Source organism: Cornus florida, unplaced genomic scaffold (genome assembly GCF_030987335.1).
Source record: "Cornus florida cultivar Cherokee Brave unplaced genomic scaffold, ASM3098733v1 CherokeeBrave_3.0.0_Hap2_Chr08, whole genome shotgun sequence".
NCBI classification, from domain to species: domain Eukaryota; kingdom Viridiplantae; phylum Streptophyta; class Magnoliopsida; order Cornales; family Cornaceae; genus Cornus; species Cornus florida.
In genome coordinates this window covers 76,743,683-76,765,963 of record NW_026775578.1, presented here as the reverse complement: position 1 = coordinate 76,765,963, position 22,281 = coordinate 76,743,683, and the positions used below count along the sequence as shown (strand labels likewise).

The window sequence follows — 22,281 nt, the reverse complement described above, 5'->3', positions numbered from 1 at the left end:
CCAATATCCAAACATGACTGTTGAGGGAGATTTTGATATGCTGTGTAGACAAACAAAACACTTAAAGGGTAATTTAGGTATTAAAATTTAATTTTTTTCTGATGTCAGTAAAAAAAGTGTCTTTGATCAACTTTGTGAACTGAGGAAAAGACTGATTTGTGTTAGAAAAAATAAAAAAATTTGTCTAAATTTTTGCAAATGCTAGAATTTTTTTGAAAATTGAACAAATATAGAGGATGTAAGTGAAGTTAACCAAAAATAAATAAATCACAGTGAGTACAAAAGCAAATGAAGGTGGACGGTCCAGATGAACATGTGAGTCGGGGTTTGTCTGTTATTGGTGATAGATGACTGATCGAAATTAACAGTAACTGAGTAACATCAATAGTATAAGGTACTTGACAAACGCATCCTAAAGAAAACAAAATGAAAAACAAAAGAAAAATCTGGTGACCATCTCTATCACAAATTAATACTACTGCAATTTACCAAAATCAATCAATGATTGTTGTCAGATGTGGATCACCAAGTGACGTTGTATTCTGGGTCACCTTTTGGCATTCAATGGAATGAGAGGCACAATAAACTAGGAACTCCATCTACTTTCATTTTCATTTTGGTCCACTCGATCGCCTTCAACCAAACCATACAGCCAAAAGGAAGGGAACTCGAACACGGAGAACTTGTTTAGAAAATTGCGCTTCTACCGATTAAGTTACTACTTTAGTCTGTTATTAGTTACCTATTATTTATTTTATAATTTTTTAAAGGGATATGTAATTAATGCATTGTCTCTTTTTAAAATTAATAAATTATTATTTTTAATTTAAATATATATAATTACAAATTTTGAAATTTTTTAAAAAGGTAAAGGACAATAATAAATAAATAAATAAAAGATACTTTAATTTTTCAAATATGATAACTAATTTGGGATATGTAAAAAGAGAAAAATTGACTACTAATAAGGGACGGAGAGAGTAATAGATAATGCAATTGTACAAACGTAACAACTCCATCTATAAATTTTCGACAAAAGTTTTATTTTTAGTTCCAAAGAGACAATTTAGTAAAATGAAAATAAAATTTGCAATATATAATTTATAGCCTGGTCGAGCTAGAATTTTATTGTAACTACTCACCCCATTACATAGTATGATATTGTCGATTTTGGGTCCGAATCCACACGATTTTACTCTTAAGTTTTATTCCAAAATGCCTTATATTAATTGGAGTGTACAAATCTCACTTATTTTCACACCTAAGCGATATGCGATTGTGTACCCATACCTCATCGAGTGTGGTTGCCTGCCAATATCTCGCACCCGCCCACACACGCTAGCCCACAAGGTCGCAACAATCACTCCCTTTGGGCCCAACATCCATGTGGCCACACAACTACTCTCTCACTTAAGGCAGCGATTGATAATGTATTTTCTACACATAGATTGAGAATTTCTACATTGCATGGGCAAGGTTATGATGGGGCTAACATCATGCAAGATGAGTTTAACGGTTTCAAAACGCTTATTCTAAAAGAGAATGAATTTGCCTTTTTTGTTCATTGCTTTGCTCACCAACTTCAGTTGGGTCTTGTTGTTGTGTCAAAGAATCATGGTCAGATTTCCATTTTTTTCTTATTCGTTGCTAATGTGGCGAATGTAGTTGGAGTCTCGTGTAAATGTCGTGATATGCTTCGAGAGAAACAAATTGCAAAAGTTATTGAAGGACTTAACAATTGTCAGCTTTCAAGTGGGCAAGGCTTAAATTAGAGTACTTTTCTTATACATGCAGGAGACACTTGATTGGGCTCACATTATGGTACTTTAATGAGCTTAATTACAATGTTCTCATCTGTAATTGATGTTCTTGAGATTATTGAAGCGGATGGATTTAGATCTGATCAAAGAGGTAAAACAACTATTCTACTTGGGATAATACAATCCTTTAATTTTGTGTTCAGTCGATCTCCATTTGATGAAGGCAGTGTTGGAAATGACAAATGAATTATCAAAAGCACTACAAAGAAAAGATCAAGATATCATGAATGCATGTGTTTAGTCAAATTATGTAAGCAATGACTACAAATGATGAGGGATGATGGATGTGATTCTTTACTCGAAAAAAGTTTCTTCATTTTGTGAGAGACATGGGATTGATGTTCCCAACATGGATGACATTTTCTTTGCTCAAAGTCGATGATGACGGAATGTGAAAGAAATGACAAACTTGCATTACTATCGTGTTGAGTTGTTTTATTCTGTGATAGATATGCAACTTCAAGAGTTAAATAGTCGTTTTAGTGAGACTAATACTGAGTTATTTCTTTGTATGACATGTTTATGTCTAAATGATTCATTCTTTACTTTTGACAAGCAAAATATAATTCGCTTTGTTAAATATTATCCAAAAGAATTTTCTACAATCAAGCTCAAAGAACTTCATAGTCAACTTGAGACTTATATTCTTAATGTGCGCTCTAATAGTAGTTTTGAAGGATTGAAAGGGATTTCTACTCTTGCAAAAAAAAAAAAAAAAAAATGGTGGAGGCAAAAAAAGGACAAGGTGTATCCATTGGTGTATTTGTTTGTGACATTGGTGTTGATCTTACCAGTTACGACTGCCACGGTGGAAAAGGCATTTTCTGTTATGAATATTGTAAATAATAAATTGCGTAATCGGATGGGAGATCAATTTATGAATGATAGCTCGGTTGTATATGTTGAAAAAGATATATTTAGAAGCATAGATAATGAGGCTATCATGCAGTGTTTTAAAAAAATGAAATCCTGTAGAGGACAGTTGTAATGTATTCAATGAAAATATTGTCAAAATCTATATTTTGGTTCTTATATTTCTATATTTTGGTTTTTATATTTGTCAAGTCTTTTAATTTTGTTCTTTCCAGTTGAATAATGAATTCTTTTATTTAAATTTTTATTCACATTATTGAAAAACATCTTGTTTTCTTGTTAGTTTAAGATATAAATAATTAAATAAAATCTTGTTTGTTTTGTTTGTCAAGATTCATGAAGTGCTTGGAGATGGAGTATGATTGATTTGGCATAGCTCAAAATTCAATCGGAATCTCAACATACATAGGTAATTCTTTTTTTTTACTTTAAATCAGTATTGATAGTAAATTAGATCAAGAATATTATGCTATTACTTGAGAATTTTGTGATTTTGCTATGGTGGGGTTTTTTTTTTTTTTTTTTTTTTTCATGTGAAAAAAATTATATTTGTCATGTTAGTTGAGGTTTTTATTTTTTTTTATTTTTATTTTTTTTCGTCAAATACACTCCCCCCCCCCCCCCCCCCCCAAAAAAAAAGAAATTGTGGCTCCGCCCTAGCCGGAGGGAGCATCGCCAGTGAAGCTGTCTGTGTTTAAGAAAGTTGGGTGTGAAAGAGAGTGTGTGAAAGTGTCTGTGAAGGGATATTTAGAAACTAAATTCTAATAGTCACTCCTGTGCAATCAAGTTTTAAATTTAGTAACTATTTATCTTTTTTTTTTTATGGTCCTTTAGAGCAATTTAATTTAGGATTAGTCACTAAAATGTAATTTTTCCAAAAATATTTATCTCAATAAATATATATATATATATATATATATATATATATATATATATATAGGACTGTTCACCAGCTCACTGGTGTGCAAGGAATTTATACACGAATTAAATCTTAACCGTTGGATATAAAAGAATAAACTACCTTTTTAACCGCCCAATGTAATCTAACGGTTAATACTTGATGTGTGCATACATTTTCTTGTACACCAGGGAGTAAGTGAACAATTCTGTATATGTAATGAGACTTCTATTGTGAAAAAATAATAATTGCATCTGATATATATCAGATGCAATTATTATTTTTTCACAATAGAAGTCTCATTATATCAGATGCAATTATTATTTTTTCACAATAGAAGTCTCATTACATATATTTTATAAATAAATAAAAAAGATATAAAAGAATTTTTTAATAATCCCTTAAAAGTATATCTAGTTACTATATTTAGATTTATTTTTTTTATACCTTTTTCTTAATTAGAAGTTTCTATTTTCTAAAGACTAATCCAATATGCAAGAATCTGAGAAGGGTTTGATGTAAATTATTTTTATATACGAAAAGTTATTTCCTATTTTGAACCCATAATCTCTAAATTATAATGGGACAACCTTGCTGTCGAGTCAAGATAAATTTTTGAAATTTATGAAAAGTCAAAAAAGTCACTAAATAAATCTTTTAATTTATTGGTTAAGAAGGAGAGATCATCATGAGAGAGTTCTTATGATAGCATTACATTAAAAATAAACTTGAATTTAGATATCTCTCCTTTTTAATCTTTAAGGGTCGTTTCTATTATGCATTTGGTTAGCAGGAAATATTTTGAAGAAAGTTGTAAGAAAATATTATTTTATTAGTTTGGATAGTATGAAAAGGAAAATAAAATGATTCTACTTACCGAAAATACCCTTATAATTTTAAATAGTAAAAAAATAAATAAATTTATGTTTGATAAATATTATTTATACTTAATTATTTATTTTAGTAAAGAAATAGTGAAATATGGAATAGAATAGTATGTTATATTATAATACAATTTTTTTGCTTTCTCCTCTCTCAATATATATATTCACTTGTTCATGTGTAAACTTGAATTCTCGATCTTTTATTTTTTAAGGTAAGAAAAATAAGTTTTTAGTAGAGTGGACTATTAAAGTTCAAGTATTTATTTTCTCTTTATGTTAGTTTTAATTTTATTATTTATTTGTAAATGATGTAACTGGATACTATATATCTAATTACAACTTTCTCACTCAAAAAATAAAGTCTATGTAAACTATTTACGAATTATCAATTATTTATTTCAAGATAATGTTTGATGTTAGGTATGAAACAAATTATGTTAAGATAATGTAAACTAGTTTTTATCTAACACTCTTGTTATCAACAAATAGTTATGTATATATATAATAACTCTTAATCATTATCAATTATAGAAAAAAAACATTTTACTTATTTAAAACATTTAAAAAAAAAATGAAAAAAAATAATTCAGTAATAAAAGGAAAAAATTAATTAATTTTGGATGCACATATAAAAAAATACAAGCAATTTAATTAGTAATACATGATTTTTATAAAAAAATAATTTACAAAAGAAATAAACTCTCATTTTCAAAGAAGTCTGTGTAATTAGGTAAAGAAGAAGAGAGACAACAAACATGGGTATAATAGGAAAGTAATATATAAAGTGCACAACTTTTGCAAGAAAGTGAATTTCCCTATGTTTTTTGGATGAAAAATTTTGAGGAAAATTTCCAGATGCGGGAATCCTACTTTCCCCAAAACTTTCACTTTCCTTCTAACCAAACTTCCAAAAACTTTAAATATTTTCCTTTTTTGGTTACTTGAAGCTAACCAAACCGACCCTTAAAGAATTTTTTTATATTTTATTTTAATTTTTTATTTTAAAAAATTAAAATAAAATAACAAAGAATTCTTTAAGGCTCCTAGATGGAAATAAGCAAAAAAATAAATGAAATAGAAAATGAAAAGAAAGTGAAGTGAAGTGAATGGAAAGAAAAGTTATTTTTTAGCATTCATTTGGTTAGCATGAAAATTTATTCAAGAAAATTGTAGGAAAATATTAATTAGTTAATTTGGATATTATGAAAGTGAAAAGAAAGTGATTATACATATCAAAACTACCCTTATGATTTCAAATGCTAAAAAATAAATAAATTTGTGTTTGATGATATCAATTTTTAGTGAAGAAATATTAAAATGATGGATTATTAAATTTAATAATATAATTATTTAATATTTATTTTTATTATTTATATTTAAAAGAAGGCTTCATAATATTTTTTTTAGGTTGAACTAATTATTAGTTTAAGAGACACAAACTTAAAACAAACTCAAGCAGTCCCAGGCTCCCGCTAATTGAAAAAAAAGGTAAAGTGCAAATACTTGTTATTAAAAAAATGTGTAAAAGACACCCCTGCATTTTGTACAGTTTATATAAATTATTATATTTTGAAAATTTGTGCAAATTATCCCTTGTTAGTCAATTTTGACCGTTTTTAACAAAAATTCCAAAATACTCTTAAGAGAATTTTAATCATTTTTTTAAAAAATAAATTTTAAATATATGAAATTTGGAGTTTTATAAAAAATTTAAACAATGCCCTTATTTATTTATTTATTTTCTTTATTTATTTATTTTTCATTATTCTATAATTTTTATTTTTTATTTTGTCTTAAGGACATTTTAGATAATTCAGTCTTCAAATTGAAGAATTGTCATATTTGCTCAATTAGAAAAATGTAGGGAACTTTTTTGAACACAAAAAAGGTATTTGCACATTCGGTATATAATAGGGTTATTTTTTTACACTTTACCCGTAATAATAATTTGTCTCAGGTTCTAGGTAAATTAATGCCCTAGATGGTGAAAGAATCGTGGTATCCTCGGAAGATGGATTATTAGCCATACTTGGAATTTAGGTATCTACTTCAAAGGAAACTTGTTTAAAGCTACCTAATGGAGGGTAGGGGTTAAGTTATTGATGTAAGATAGATAAAAAAGGGGAGGTTCTAGTTATAATCCTGAAATGATGGTGTATACACCTATAACCTTCTATTTCACAAGGTCAAAAAGTAATAAGTACTAGTTATACTCCTTCGCGTTTACAAGGTAGGCCCTGAGCCTAGGCGGTCGCCTAAGGCCTCCAATTTGGAGCCCAAAAAAAAATAATAAAAAAAAATTAAAAATCTAGGCCTGAACCTTTCAAAATTTTGGGCCTCCCAAATTTAGGACATTCACCCATGACCTCTCAAAATGTTGGGCCTCTCAAGGCTCCGCGCGGTTGCAACTATTATTCTTTTCTTTTCTTTTCTTAGAGCACGTGTGTTGGCCATATAACACACGCACCATTCAAGTTACGGTTCGAAAGTGAGACCTCAATAATTGATCTTCCGGATCTCTATCAACATCGCTTTACTCTCGGGGACTTGGGGTTGCAATTATAAAAAACATATTTTGGAATATCTAACAAGTTAACTTAATCCATCTCAGTAAACTGTAGATGTAAATCTATGGTAGATACTTATATATTGTATCTTTCTTTCATGATGTGAATCCATTAACCCTAAAAGAACCAAAATGGTCCTATTGTTTTTGTCACACCACTTTTGAGGATTGGGACAGAAAGTGGATATTCCACCATTCTGTTTGCTAGGTTGAGTATATAATTGGAGTAAATCTATCTGGTGGCAAAAGTTGCAATTGCTTTCTAGTTTCGAATTTGGGCGTTGATGTTTGTGTTACAAGGGGGTAGCCTTCTAGACCATACTTTCCAAATACCAATGTCATGCGTTGTGACCACTTTATTTGAACTCTTTCATTTGCATTTGTTAGTACGTAGTCGGGTATTTTAGAATTTTTTTAATATTTGGAGGAGTTTTAAAATATTACGAGAATATCTTACCTCTAAATATTTTAGCAGTTGAATATGGTGGTATGACCTACTTGATGGATGATTTAACAGTTAGGACACCCCATGGTATAGTACTCCTGAATATTGTAGGACTTCTCCGTTTTTAAAAGTTAAGTTTACTATAGCTGTGTTCGGTTGTATATAATTGGAGTTTTGGAATTGAAATTGGAGAAAGTTTTTATTCAATTTTTTTAATTGTTTTTCTCAAATTCCAATAACAGAGTTCTAATTCCATGCAGCCAAATGCATCATTGAATGTAATTATTGCTTATTCTCTAACATTTAATTAAATAAATTATCTTTATTTTAAACGAGAATGATTAGCAAGGATGGAGCCGCAAATTTATTTCTAGAGAGCCTATAAAAAATAAACTAAAAAAATCATCTAACTTGACAACTATATAAGTATTTTAAATGCGAATGTCATTGTAATCTAACAGTTGGGTTGCTTCCTGTTGTTCTAGGGAGCCTGACTTCGAACCTTCATACCCCCTAATTTTTAATCTAACTTTCTTGTCTAAAAAAAATCTATCTATATATATATATTTAAGTATTTTAAATTATCATGTTCCGTGACCTAATAACACCTTCTCTCCTAGCAACACCCTAAGATCATTGTAGGAGTTTGCCTTAAAATATATATATATATATATATATATATATATATATATATATATATATATAGAAATTAAATTAAAATGCAAAGTATAAGATAACATATTTTAACAATTTGATATTTGTTAGGCCACAACCGTAGGAATTAACTTGTATTTTTTTACCTCTAATGAATGTGCACGGTTGCCCACAAAGAGTAAGATAAATATGTATATCTAACAAATTCATATGTCATGATGAAATGTATTACAGTAAATATCAATAAATTCATCATAGTAAATATCAATAAATTCATCATAGTAAATATTTTTTTATCTTTCAAAGTAAATGGTGAGGATTTGAGTTTTCAAATGAACAAAGTAAATATATGAGTAGTGTAGTATGTGTAAGTTTCTTGTCGATAACAAATATATATATATATATATATATATATATATATATATCAATAAATTGAAAAATAAAAAAATACATATATCAATAAATTAAAATCGTATTTGAATTGAACATAACCAAATTTTAATCTATACAAAACCAAAATAATTATTAAGGTATTAACGAAAAACTGTAAAAAATCCCTTCAACTATTCAATTTTGGCGACATGCCCACCTCGAATTGTGAAACACCTTGTTGTGTTATCACAAAAACACCACGTTATATCATTAAAATATATCCCATTTAGCTCAAATATGTGGGCGTAAATATCATTATTCTTTAACCAAGGACCTTATGAATCAGTAATATCTCATCTTCCTCCTAAAGTAAATAGTGAGAATTTAAGTCTCCAAATGAATAAAATGTGTATGTAAGTTTCTTGCCAATAACTCTCTCTCTCTCTCTCTCTCTCTCTCTCTCTCTCTCTCTCTCTCTCTCTATATATATATATATATATATATATATATATATTGTCACGACTAGGTAGGAAGAGTAAAAATACTTGAATCATCTACATTTTGCTTTAGAAGTAGAGGCATGGTGAGATACATTTGTATGTACTTTTACACTTTCTCACTTATTTTTTATTTTAAAATAACAAAACTATTCTTTAAATATAAAAAATATTTTTTTAAGTACAATTGTAAAGGGTACATTTTTTTTTTTATAAATTGTGTTTACTCCAAATTATCACGTAATTTTTTATTTAGGGTAACCTAAAAAAAATAATAATAAAAAAAATAAAAAATAAAATAAGTGCAGGGACAAAAACTTGAAACGAAAAAAGTATAGCAACGAAATACAGAAACTAAAATCACGCGGGGCGTGAGCGTGCCCATGATGCAAAAGGTGGGGTCACGCTTGTCACGCGAAGGATGCATGATGGGGCACGTGCGAGGGACACATGATGCCAAACCAGCAGGTGTAGAAGGGTTCGAGGGAGACAAAGTTGGCTTGTGGGTCCCCCACTCATCTGGGCCCACTGGGCTCTGCCGTTAAAGGGCAAAGCCCTCTTCTAGGTCTGCGTCACTATGCCTTTCGTTCCATTTCTGCCCCTGTTGTGGTCCAATTATTGATCAGTTTGGATGGGTATATTGGTAATTAAGCTTCCACACACATTCACCCCATTCAAAGGTGTAAACGAGCTTCCCAGTCTCTTTATGAGAGAGAGAGCTGAAACCCCATCCGCTTCTAAAGACCAGGAAAGGGTCTAACGTCCCTTTCAATTCTGGTTTTATATTCCCAATATATAATGCCAAGTGAATTTTTTTTTTTTTTTTTTTTTTTTTTTTTTTTTTTTTCTCTTAAAATAATAATAATAATCATAATAATTTTAGCAATTTGAACAAAAAAAAAAGAAAAAAAGAAAGAAAAAGAAAAAGAAAAAAAGGTACTTCTTTCTATCTGTGTATATAAGAGAGTCATAATAATATTAATATTAATATTAATATTAATAATAATAATAATAATAATAAGATATTCAAAAAAGTATTTCTTTCTATTTGTGTCTGTCTGTGTATATAAGAGATTCATTTATATATATAATAATAATAATTTAAGAACATTAAATTCTATCAATTAATGAAATTCTGATAAATTTGCTCATTTATAATATTTGATAGTCTTATATTTTTAAAAGTAGGACTTTTAGTAATTTTTTCTTGTAAGGAATTTGGATTCCAAGAATAAATCAGTAAAATTATATAATCCAAAATTGGAGTTGAAATTTTGATCCACTAATAATAGATGTTTACATAAGAATACAAATTCAGTGTAAATGTTTGTATAATTACAATAAATTTTATAGAGCGCAATTTATTAAATAGTTTATCATCATTTTTACTTTAATCTCATAAGAATGAGATCATTTTTTTTTTTTTCTATTTACGTGTCGCTCACAATATTTAACTTTTAGAGTCATTTCTATTAACATCATTTTATCTTCAATGTATCTCTCCAAGAGTCCAACACAGTTAAGATTGTCTTGAATTTTTAGTATTTTTCATTTTTATTATAGACAACTTGAATATGACTTGCAAGGGTATGACTTAAAATACTTATGCTATTTAGTATGTGCATATAAATTTTTATAATTTAAAATTTTGTAGCAAATTTTTATAATAAAAATTCCAAAATTTTTATAAATATCCAAAATTTTTTAAATCAGTATTTTTTAATTTTAAATCACTAAAGGACATTTTAAATATTTTACTCTTCAAATTAAAAAATTATCTTTATATATCTAATTTGAAAAGCGTAAAAAAATAAATTTGAATATTAAAAAAGTATTTGTACATTCTGTAATATATATTTCACTTCACCGCCCAAGACAACTTTCATTTTATTCTGAAAATTGGTAAGTATATTTATGATTATATTATATTATATGAATAAAATAAGCAAACATCAATTTTTTTTCATATACGTTATTATTTGTTGACATATTGTTGTACTTTTTATTATATTTTTCTTTTTAAGATTTGACCTATCATGTCCTTGCGCACCTTATCTTTGAGTCTTTGCTTGTTAACATCCGTACTAATAAACTGTATTTGTTTGGAGAGTGTTCACCACGCGCTCTAGAGGCATGTATAATGGACCCTCGCGGAAAACAACTATACTATACGTACGTATACGTACGTCCTTCACATGGAAAACGATATCATCCGGTTTTCTTTCTTTTTTTTTTTTATTATTTCACTTTTTGTTTGTTTATTAGTTATTTTATTTGTATTCCTTTTTTATTACTCCATATATAAATTCTCTTTATTCTGTTGAGAAAAATATATTCATATAATAACCGTATATAGAGAGAGACGTAAGCTTGTGTTATGGTTCTCCAAACTGTCATCCTCACACCATGTACATAATATATTATATTAATTTCATAATAGTGGCATTTTGGACTTCAATTTACTTTGATATGGAATAAAACTTCAAAAGCTTAAGCAAAATGGAGTTATGAACAAATATTACAAAAACACTAAAGATTATGCATAGCTTGGTTTGTAATTTTAAAAATAATTTTTAAAGAATTTAGAGAATAAAAAATAGTTTTTAGAGAATAATAAAAGATAGTTTTTTACGAATAAATTTTTTATAACTAAATTTTTAGAACACATATTTAAGAAAACTGAAACAAACAGAGTTTTTTTGTACAGTTTTCTGATAATAGAAAATTGTTCTTAGAATTACAAATTAAGTAAGACCTTACTTTTTTACAATTTTGGTTTTCCCATAACTCCTTTTACAATTTAGCTATTAAATGACTCATTTGCCCTTCTTTACCAAATTCAAACACTCCTCGCCCGGTTTTTCATTTGCACTTGCTCACTCATGCCTCTTTCACCAACTTGATTTCAAATCAATTTTTCGTGTAGTCTCTTGGACAAAATGATGACCAATTTTGTGTAATTTAGTTAACCTGAGTGAAATAATGATCTACAGCGGTGAATAGATCAACATGCTTGATTTTTTTGTAGTTGATTAATTATTCACAATAGTTAACAATTAAACAATTACAAAATAAAACAATAAAGTAAAACAAGTAAAGTAAAATTTAAGAAATGACACCGAATTTTTTAGCATGGAAAGTTAGTAACCCTTTTAGGAGAAAATCACGGAGACCTTGTTGTCACGGGCAAAACCAATCCGTTATCTCAAAGAAAAGTTACAAACTCTGACTTAGGGTCACTCCCGTGCCACTCTACCAAGAACTAGTTGTTGAACGTCTCTAATTCTGCGACTCTTTCTCCAGCTGCTCTAAACTTCAAGCTTACTCATCAATCCTTATAGAAGGGTGCTGAAAGAACAATCACACTCCACAAACACTCTGTTCCCTTTGTAGTAACTGATTCACGTTGCTTTCAATGATATAAAGAATCATGAAGGTACTATTGCTCTAATCAAATTGAATAAATTGATGTAGACTCTGAATATCCTTTCGATTAGATGAAGAACATCACCCTAAATCACTTTTGTATTTGAGAATGGGCTCTCAAAAATATAGACAAATTTTTATCAAAATCTCTCAAATAGCTACAATTATGGTGTAAAATAAATTTCTACATTTTTTCCAATTGCAACATCAAAAGTCTCTTTAGACTGGAGTTTAGAGATGTATTTATACCCAAGAGAGTCCTTAAAATATTCAAAAAGAAAAAGAAAAAAAAAGGGGTTTTAAAATCGTACTAGGACTTCACAAGGGGGTTGGGGTAAAAATCAAATTTAAAAGTTACAAAAAACTGAATTCCCGCAATAAGTCAGGAAAGTACGACTGGTTAAATTTGTCCAGATTGTAGTACAATGGAATTTCGACAAGTGCAAACAATCAAACTTTGACATATTGCAATTTTGAGATATCGTTCATATATTGGTCGAGTGCGACCGGTTGGAAAAAGTGGGAGAGGTCGGAGTTATCTAAATTGCAATTGATATTCCAAAAACCCAATTGCAATCATGTCCAACCTAAATATGTATAAAGTATCCCCACTCGCATACCTATTCCAAGTGACTTCTTTGTGTGTTTTTTTTTTACAATCTCACAGTATGAAATCCTTGCAATTCAACTTCGACGATCAGGACACAAGTTAAACCAAAAATTGTAACTCATTCGACAAGGTTTTTGACTTCAAAATTTGCCAACACAAGAACCGATATGTAACAAATTTGTGTTTCAAATATGACATTCTTTGTTCCGAAGGCAAACAAGATAGAAGTTCAACCAATAGCTTGGAAGATTCATTGATTCAGCTAACAAGTTTGACACACCAAACATAGTCGATATGCTAAACGGTAAACTGAGAAATAAAAATAGTATTTTTATTTGGGAAAATGAAGATATTAATTTGGAAATTCAAGAAATTCTTGTCGTATATAAAGATTGTATAAATTATACTCACCTCCCTTGAGGTTGGCATAAATTCCACACCTAAATCATCCAGTGTTTTTTACTTTGACTTTTCCTAAATCCATTCATTGGCTGTCTGAAGATGATTTTAAGTATGAAAAATCAGTAATCTCCTAATTTTCATACAAGGGAAGGGCAAACTTGTCATTTTATAAAATTTGTTTAACATATTTGCCTGAAAGAACACATTAAGGGTGTCATTTCGCATACATGTCAAATCTTAGGAGATATCAAAGTAATAAATACTGAACTGTGTATCCGTGTGTAATTTGATCATACTTCAAGGGAGGTTAATGTAATTTATTGATAAAAATTTACTAATTTTGACTCGCTGTATTGGTTTTTAGTCCTTCTCAAGTATTTATTGTGTTCGGACATTACCCAGTGTTTAGTTAGTAGAGTGTCCAATTCCCTTAATGATTATGCCCATGTTCAAGTCTACCATCCCCTAATTGGGTCGGTTAAAAAAATAAAAAAATAGAATCTATTTGTAATCCTAATTGTGGGTTGTTGAAATTTACACATGAATGACAAACGGAGGACATTTTGTGCGAGTCTAGGACCTCAAATGACTCATCAAGGCATCAAAAATATATCTATAAAGTCTGACTAGCTACAAAACTAAATGGTACTAGTATTGTGCAAGATAATGAGATGTAGATCAATATAATTGTGCGGGTCACCCTTGTCTTACAAATTTAAGATATTAATTGTGACTTGTATACACCAAACATACGAAAATGTGGACAATATTTTTAAACAATAATGATAAGTAGTCTTGTGAAAAATAAATTTGTAATTGGCAGATATATATATATATATATATATATATATATATTTTGAGTCCAATTGAATTGTAAATTTTTAGTTCAATTTGTCAATAATCAAGATCGGAAGCGTAATTGAATAAGTGATCATGTTCATATTTTGATACACTATGTCATGCTGAGAACAACACTTTAGGAAGGTAAAAGAGTGTGTGAGGACACTTTGTAGTTTCAAATTTGATATTTTTTAAATCTGGCTAATTTGAACTGATTCAACCACCCTGAACTAGTTCACGTGTCTAACATTATTTTCTTTGAAAACTCACTGGCCACCCTGAACCGGTTCAAGTGTCCAAAATTATTTTATTCGAAAGTTCACTGACCAACTTGAACTGGTTCAATCACTCTGAATCAGTTCAAGCTCTGCAGTTAGTTTTTGTAACTTAGTTTCCTGATCTGTTTTGGCTTTTTATTGCGCATAGACTTTTACCATATTAATCACGCACAAAATTGACTTGTTTTCTAAGTACAATTAGATTTTCAAAAGTCCATAAATATATGTTTTCTCACTTAAACTTTTAAGGACTTGAAAATATATATTTTTCTAATAGAGAAAATTGTTCAAGAGAGATTTTTATTCAGAAAATCAATCTAATTTTTCTAATTTTATTTTTGAGAACACGTACATAAACATAAGAGTGATTTAGGAGTGTTATTTTCTATCTCATCGGAATTGGGGCATAATTGAAAATTCAGAGATTTCGAAAAGAAGAATTAATTCATTCTTCATCAAATTCAGATTTGAAGAAAAGTGGTGAAGCAATCATACTTTGAAGGGGTCAAAGCATTTGTGGAGTGTTATTTGATCTACCAGTTTCCTTCTACAGAGATCAAAAGTAAGCCTGAGGTCGAGAGCTGTTGGACGAAGGAGTTGCAAAGTCAGGGATTGTCAACGATTGGTTTGTAAATTTGAGTCAAAATTTAGTATACTTTGCTTCAAATATAATGAATCGTTTTGCTTTGGACAACATAGTTTACGAGATTTTTTCCAGAACGATGGGTTGATTTCCACCAGTCGGGGTTTCCTCATTAAAAATCCTGATATCATCTCTTAAACTTTATTTACTTTACTTGCACTTTATTTTTAATTTGTAGGTTTAATTTTAGGTTTATTTCGATAAAATTAAAATAAATAAAAATTAAATAAAAGAGTAAATAAAACTTATTCACCACCCATCTAAATTATTTTTAATACAAAATTTCACATTTCTATTTCACTGTATAACTCACAAGTCTGACTTTTAAATGAATTCGACTTATTTACGTGCGAATGACTGATATTATTAAATATGAGCGGCATAAAAAAGAAGGAATTATTCAGGTTAATTAGAGATTTAATAAAGCATAAAAGCCAATTAAGAGTATCCGCCAAGTATACAAAATGTAGAAAGGAAGTATGGGAAATCAATGATTTTGTTGCTTAATAATATTTGAAGCAAATTGAGAATGATTGTCATTAAAGCTTTGTTCTTATATATCATGAGCAAACCTTTAAGGCTTTTAACAACATTAATGATACAAAGTGAATGTTCATCATTCCAAAGCTTTACTGAAGTCAAACTGACAAAAGCAGCAAGAATTTAATATATTGAGTTCATAAATGACGAAATTGCCATCGTAATTTTCAAACACCTACCCTTCTATCTGCCCTGCTTTCAATATATCGGTGAACATTTTGGACTTTTGACTTTCCAAACACCCGCGCCAATATATATTGAAATCTTCTAATTTAAACGAACAAAATCAATATATAATTATTTTAATGGTGATGTGGGGCACTTCATTCCATAATCCGTCAAGATAAATTCTCTTGTACAACATGCATAGAGTAATTATCGAATTTACTATCAAATTTGTAACTTCTAAAATGAACATGAGAATCTTATTATTAAACTATATTTTTAAAATTTAATATTGAAAAATTTTATTTATTTATTTTTTTTGTCAAATTTTATCAAAACTAAGATCATAACATTTCTTTGAAACCAATAATATTAATTTTCTTTTTGAGTAACCATGTTTATTTTTCTTTTTGAGAATGCATTTTCACAAACTTAATTATTTGATTCGAGAAACTTTCAATAACAGGTTTGAACTTTGAACCCATATGATTCAATTCTTAATCCAACAAAGTACAGACAAGGATTTTCTTTAGTCAAATTTGTCCTGAACTTCGCATATCTCTATTTTGTGAGAAATTTTTAAAGTGCTCTACAGGTATCGTATCCCTGAATTTCTCAAGACATTGAATGAGATTGCGCTACGGTATCATCCGGTCAAAGTTCATATTGAGAATTATGTTATAATTTAATTTTTAAATGGTAAACTTTGATAGGATAAAAACGTGACTGAAACTAGATCCACGATTCAAATCTAAGAGGTCAAGACCGGTAGAACATGCATTATCGGTATGTTATTATAAAGACATTTAGAACTTACTCCATCAACATTTTTATGATAAATAAGCAAATTTCCACAATTCACATGAAAGGATGGCAACTATAGACAAAAATCTGATACTGAATACATCCATCCATGAACTTATACTTGAAAATAGAAAGTTAAAAGCAGAGAGAGAATATAAATTGGAGAAGTAATAACAAATTGGGAATAATTGTAGGAAATTGAGATGACTTTCTTGGATCCTGTGTGAAACATTGTTTGTTGCTATAACACAAAATTTATCAGATTGTTGGCCAAAGATAAAGGGAAACAAGGAATGATGAAAAGGAGAAAAAAAGAAAAGGGGAAAGAAATCCAAGAAAACCAAAAGTATAGTAGGAGAGCAGACAAAGGTAAAATACTGAGGAGAGAGAGGAAAAGAAAAACTAGAGAGAGAGAGAGAGAGAGGAAGGAAAAGAAAGAGAGAATTAAGTATGTTACAAATTGAAGTACCAATATAGGAGGAGGAGAAGAAGGAGAAAATAGCAGTTGCTAAAAATTTTCAACCTATCTTCACCTCCTAATTCTCTCCCTCTCTCTCTCATCATGCCAAACAAAACCCACTGATGAAACTAATCATCATGAAACACCCTCTGCACCCAGCACTCCCAAAAAGCCAATTTCTTCATCAAAACCTTCCATCCCTTAAATTTACCTCTCTTAACACAATCCAATTCTCAAACAACAACAACTTCACAACCCTAAAACCATGAACCACTACCCTTCTTTCCCTCTCCTTCTCCCAACATTCTCAATTCTTTCCATCTTCTTCTTCTTCAGCTTCCTCACTTCTTCAACAGCAGCAACTCTCCCTCCGCAGCTCAAATCTCTTCTATCTCTAAAAAACACTCTCAACGACCCTCTCAACACCTTCCATGACTGGGACCCAACACCCATCTTCTCCAAACCCGGGTTCGAACCCATCTGGTGCTTGTGGTCCGGCGTCAAATGTGACCGGAAAACAGCCCAGATCACGTCGCTTGACCTCTCCAGGCGCAATCTCTCCGGCACAATTCCGGCGAGAATCCGGTATCTGATCCACTTGACCCACCTGAATCTGAGTGGTAACGCTTTCGAGGGACCTCTACCGGTGGTGATCTTTGAATTGCCATATCTCAGAGTTCTCGACATAAGCCACAACTACTACAATTCCACATTCCCACCTGGTGTGTCCAAGCTCAAACACCTCATCTTCTTCAAAGCTTATAGCAACAGCTTCACCGGTCCGTTGCCGGAGGAGGTGATTCGTCTACCTTTTCTTGAGTACCTCAATCTCAGCGGCAGTTACTTCGAGGGCAGTATTCCGGCGGGGTACGGAAGTTTCCAGAGCATGAAGTATCTATACCTTGCCGGAAATGCACTCACTGGTCCAATTCCGGCTGAGTTAGGTCGCTTGACTGAGCTGGAGTGTTTGGAAATTGGGTACAACGAGTTCACCGGTGGAGTTCCGCGGGAGCTCAGCAAATTAACCAACCTGAAGTACCTGGACATCTCGACAGCTAATCTTTCCGGTGATCTTACGCCGGAACTTGGCAATCTTACCATGCTGGAGTCTTTGTTGCTCTTCAAGAACCACTTCACCGGAACAATTCCATCCAGTTTCACACAATTGAAAGCGATCAAGTACTTCGATTTATCGGATAATGGACTTTCCGGCAGCATACCGGAAAATATTTCATCATTTAAGGAGCTCAAAATTTTGAGCTTGATGAACAACAAGCTCACTGGTGAAATCCCGGAAGGCGTAGGTGATCTCCCAAACCTCGAACAATTACTCCTCTGGAACAATTCTATCACCGGAGTTCTTCCTCAGAAATTGGGATCAAATGGGAAGTTGCAGAGAGTGGATGTGTCTTCAAATTCGCTTACCGGTCCGATACCACCTACTCTGTGCTCCGGTAACCAACTGGTGAAACTCATCCTCTTTTCTAACCGGTTTGTGGATCAACTTCCTTCATCTCTAGCAAATTGCACATCCTTGTTAAGATTCCGAATCCAAGACAACAAGCTCAACGGCTCCATACCATATGGTTTTGGTCTTTTATCCAACTTGACCTACATGGATTTAAGTAAGAACAGTTTCTCCGGCGAGATTCCGAAAGATTTCGGCAATGTTACCACTCTCCAGTACTTGAACTTATCGGAAAATTCCTTTCACACCGAGCTGCCGGAAAATATATGGAGCGCCCCCAATCTGCAGATCTTCTCGGCCTCGTATGCCAACCTTGTGGGTAAGATTCCCGACTTCATTGGGTGTCCATTCTTGTACAAGATCGAACTGGAAGGAAACAATTTGAGTGGTAGCATTCCTTGGAACATTGATCACTGTGAGAAGCTCATTTCCATGAATTTTCGTCGAAATTTGCTCACCGGAATCATTCCGTGGCAGATATCGACCCTTCCGTCGATCACCGACGTTGATCTCTCCTACAATTCCTTGTCGGGGATGATCCCTTCGAATTTTGATAATTGTACTACTTTGGAAATCTTCAATGTGTCGTTCAATCAGCTCACCGGGGCCGTACCGTTCTCCGGAACAGTATTCCGGAACCTCCACCCGTCGTCGTTCATCGGAAACCAGGGTCTTTGCGGCGGAGTCCTCCAGAAACCGTGCGGGACCGCCGGACTCGGTGCCGGCGAGGTGGAGGTCCGGCAGCAGCCGAAGAAGACGGCTGGCGCCATCGTTTGGATCATGGCGGCCGCATTCGGCATCGGCTTGTTCGTCCTCATAGCCGGGAGCCGGTGCTTCCACGCGAATTACGGCCGCCGATTCTCCGGCGAGCGCGAGTTGGGACCGTGGAAGCTCACCTCCTTCCAACGGTTGAATTTCACGGCTGATGATGTGCTCGAGTGTTTATCGATGAGCGATAAGGTCTTGGGAATGGGTGCCACCGGGACGGTATACAAAGCCGAAATGCCAGGTGGCGAGATCATAGCGGTGAAGAAGTTGTGGGGCAAGCACAAAGAGACGGTGAGGAGGAGGAGAGGAGTGTTGGCGGAGGTTGAAGTGTTAGGGAACGTGAGACACCGTAATATAGTGAGATTGTTAGGGTGTTGCAGCAACAGCGAGTGCACCATGCTGCTCTACGAGTATATGCCTAATGGGAGCTTGGATGACTTGTTGCATGGAAAGAACAAGGGTGAGAACTTGGTGGCGGACTGGCTCACCCGGTACAAGATAGCACTGGGCGTGGCTCAGGGGATATGCTATCTGCACCACGACTGTGATCCTGTTATCGTTCACCGTGATTTGAAGCCTAGTAATATATTGTTGGACGGTGAGATGGAGGCTAGGGTGGCCGATTTCGGGGTGGCCAAGCTCATCCAGAGCGACGAATCCATGTCGGTCATTGCCGGGTCCTACGGTTACATTGCGCCAGGTACATTTTTTGTAAAAAAAAAGTTTTAAAAATATTCTTTATATATTTTTAAATAATAATATAAATGCTGATCGTGACAAAAATAGATCCATTTTTGTATGATTAGTAAGAAATTAATTTTTTTTATATATATTTTTAAATAATAATAAAAATGGTGATCATGACAAAAATAGATCGATTTTTGTATGATTAGTAAGAAATTTTTTTATATATATTTTTAAATAATAATATAGAATTTTTTTTTTTCCCACAATAATAATATAGATGCTGATGGTGACAATTGAGTTACCATTAATTAAAATTTATGACTCAAGTAATGATGTTCTTTTGTTTGGGTGATGATATGTTTGTGTTGTAAGCCGGGGAATATGTGCACGTTAGTGAGGCAGATAGAATGCATTCTTTGTGTTGTTGACATGTTTGCTTAGTTCGTTTTGTTGGGTGACGAAATCTGGCTATTGTGCGCTGGATGATGTAGGGTTTCCGAATTATCTGGTTCACTGAGGCTTTTGGTAGTTTTCGTTTAGTAGTAGTATAGTTGAGTACACGTCACCTAAAGCGCTTGTTTTGCATGTTTTGGTTAGTGCCTGCTGCTAACGTGAGCCAAGGATGCAATGCTCCTATAGCCCCCAAGCCTTTTGCTTCCTTTTGGCGCCTAGATTTAACTGTTTGAGGGCCATTGCGCACTATTGCGCGTGAAATCCTCTTTTTCTTTTTTGTCGCTGCTTTTCTTTTGTTATGGGTCCCACAAAGATTTTGTCAAGTATTGACCTAAATCGGAGGGTTTAAATACATACCACAATTTCTAGACTTTTGTCTCTAAAGTCAAACATTTTGATCGGTTGAGACTACTGACTTTGATTTACTATTTGATCATTTTATTATGCTGGTCCGAGTCGCATGGAATCACTAAGAGTGTGTTTGGTTGTGCAGAATATGCTTACACACTTCAAGTTGACGAAAAGAGTGACATATATAGCTATGGAGTGGTGTTGATGGAGATTTTGAGTGGGAAAAGATCCGTGGACGCAGAATTTGGCGACGGTAACAGCATTGTGGATTGGGTTAGGTCGAAAATCAAGACAAAGGATGGCATCAATGAGGTGCTTGACAAAAATGCCGGTGCTTCGTGTGCCCCGGTGAGGGAGGAGATGATGCTAATGCTAAGGGTTGCATTGCTCTGCACTAGCCGGAACCCGGCAGACCGGCCCTCCATGAGGGACGTCGTGTCCATCTTGCAAGAAGCCAAGCCCAAGAGGAAGTTGCCTGGAAGTGGCGGCGGCGGCGGCGGTGACAATACGGTTGTTGTTGGTGGTGCTATTCCCTTGGCACAAAAGGCAACTGTGGAATGTTAATATAATTGAGTTTACGATTTCTTTTTCTTTTCTTTTTTAGTTTTTTTTGTTTTGTTTTTTTTTTTTTCTTTTTGGGAAATTGTGGGGATTGGTATAGGAGAAGTGATTTTTCTTTTTTCTTTTTATTTTTATTTTCTAATGGAATTTCCAAGTGTTCTTATTCTGCTTTCTATGATGTTATGTTGAGTTATATATGCTCATTGTTATTAACACTTATTATTTCTTCAAAAGCATATATTGAATGTGTTACTAGTGGTTTTAAACTCTTGAGGAAGGCAACGATGGAATTTTTAAGCACTAAAAATGCAAATATAGATAAGGAAAGGTGGAAGTGTGCAATAGTACAACGAATATAATCACACCACATTCAACTAACATTATTCGAATTTTACTTGATTTGTATTGAATGGTTTGCACGAATCTCATGGAATGGCAAAGTCGGAACAATTATCGACAACAAGATAAAAGTCACACCAGACTTAATTTACTGTAATTGATGTACACATTGCTGTGATTACAGAACTCACTCAAACACATGGAGTACTTCAAATATGCTACGTGTACCTAAAGTACTCTGAAATTATCTGAAATAAATTCTGTACAATAATGAATTACGTAGTAAATTATTTTAATCTGATATGTACTTGATGCATTGATCTTCTCGGATGCCTTGGGCTCTACTCCTCTTGATTTTGAATTGTACTCTTAGACTTTTCTCCTTTGCCTGTAGGTAAAAAATACTCCGCTGTCTAAAAAGAAAATTTATCCACCACCTATTTTTTGCTGTTTCATTTTAAAAGTCAAAATATTAAT

At 32.3% G+C, this 22,281-nt stretch overlaps 1 protein-coding gene across 1 annotated transcript; it reads left to right on the top strand.

Annotated features, from left to right (window-relative positions):
- The first annotated feature begins 16,977 nt into the window (after positions 1-16,977).
- LOC132268150 (leucine-rich repeat receptor-like protein kinase TDR) lies at positions 16,978-21,717 on the top strand. The gene is made up of 2 exons (XM_059768913.1): positions 16,978-20,113; positions 21,047-21,717. Exons 1-2 carry the CDS (start codon positions 17,443-17,445, stop codon positions 21,466-21,468), a joined length of 3,093 nt encoding a protein of 1,030 aa, XP_059624896.1. The 5' UTR covers positions 16,978-17,442; the 3' UTR covers positions 21,469-21,717.
- The last annotated feature ends 564 nt before the right edge of the window (positions 21,718-22,281 follow it).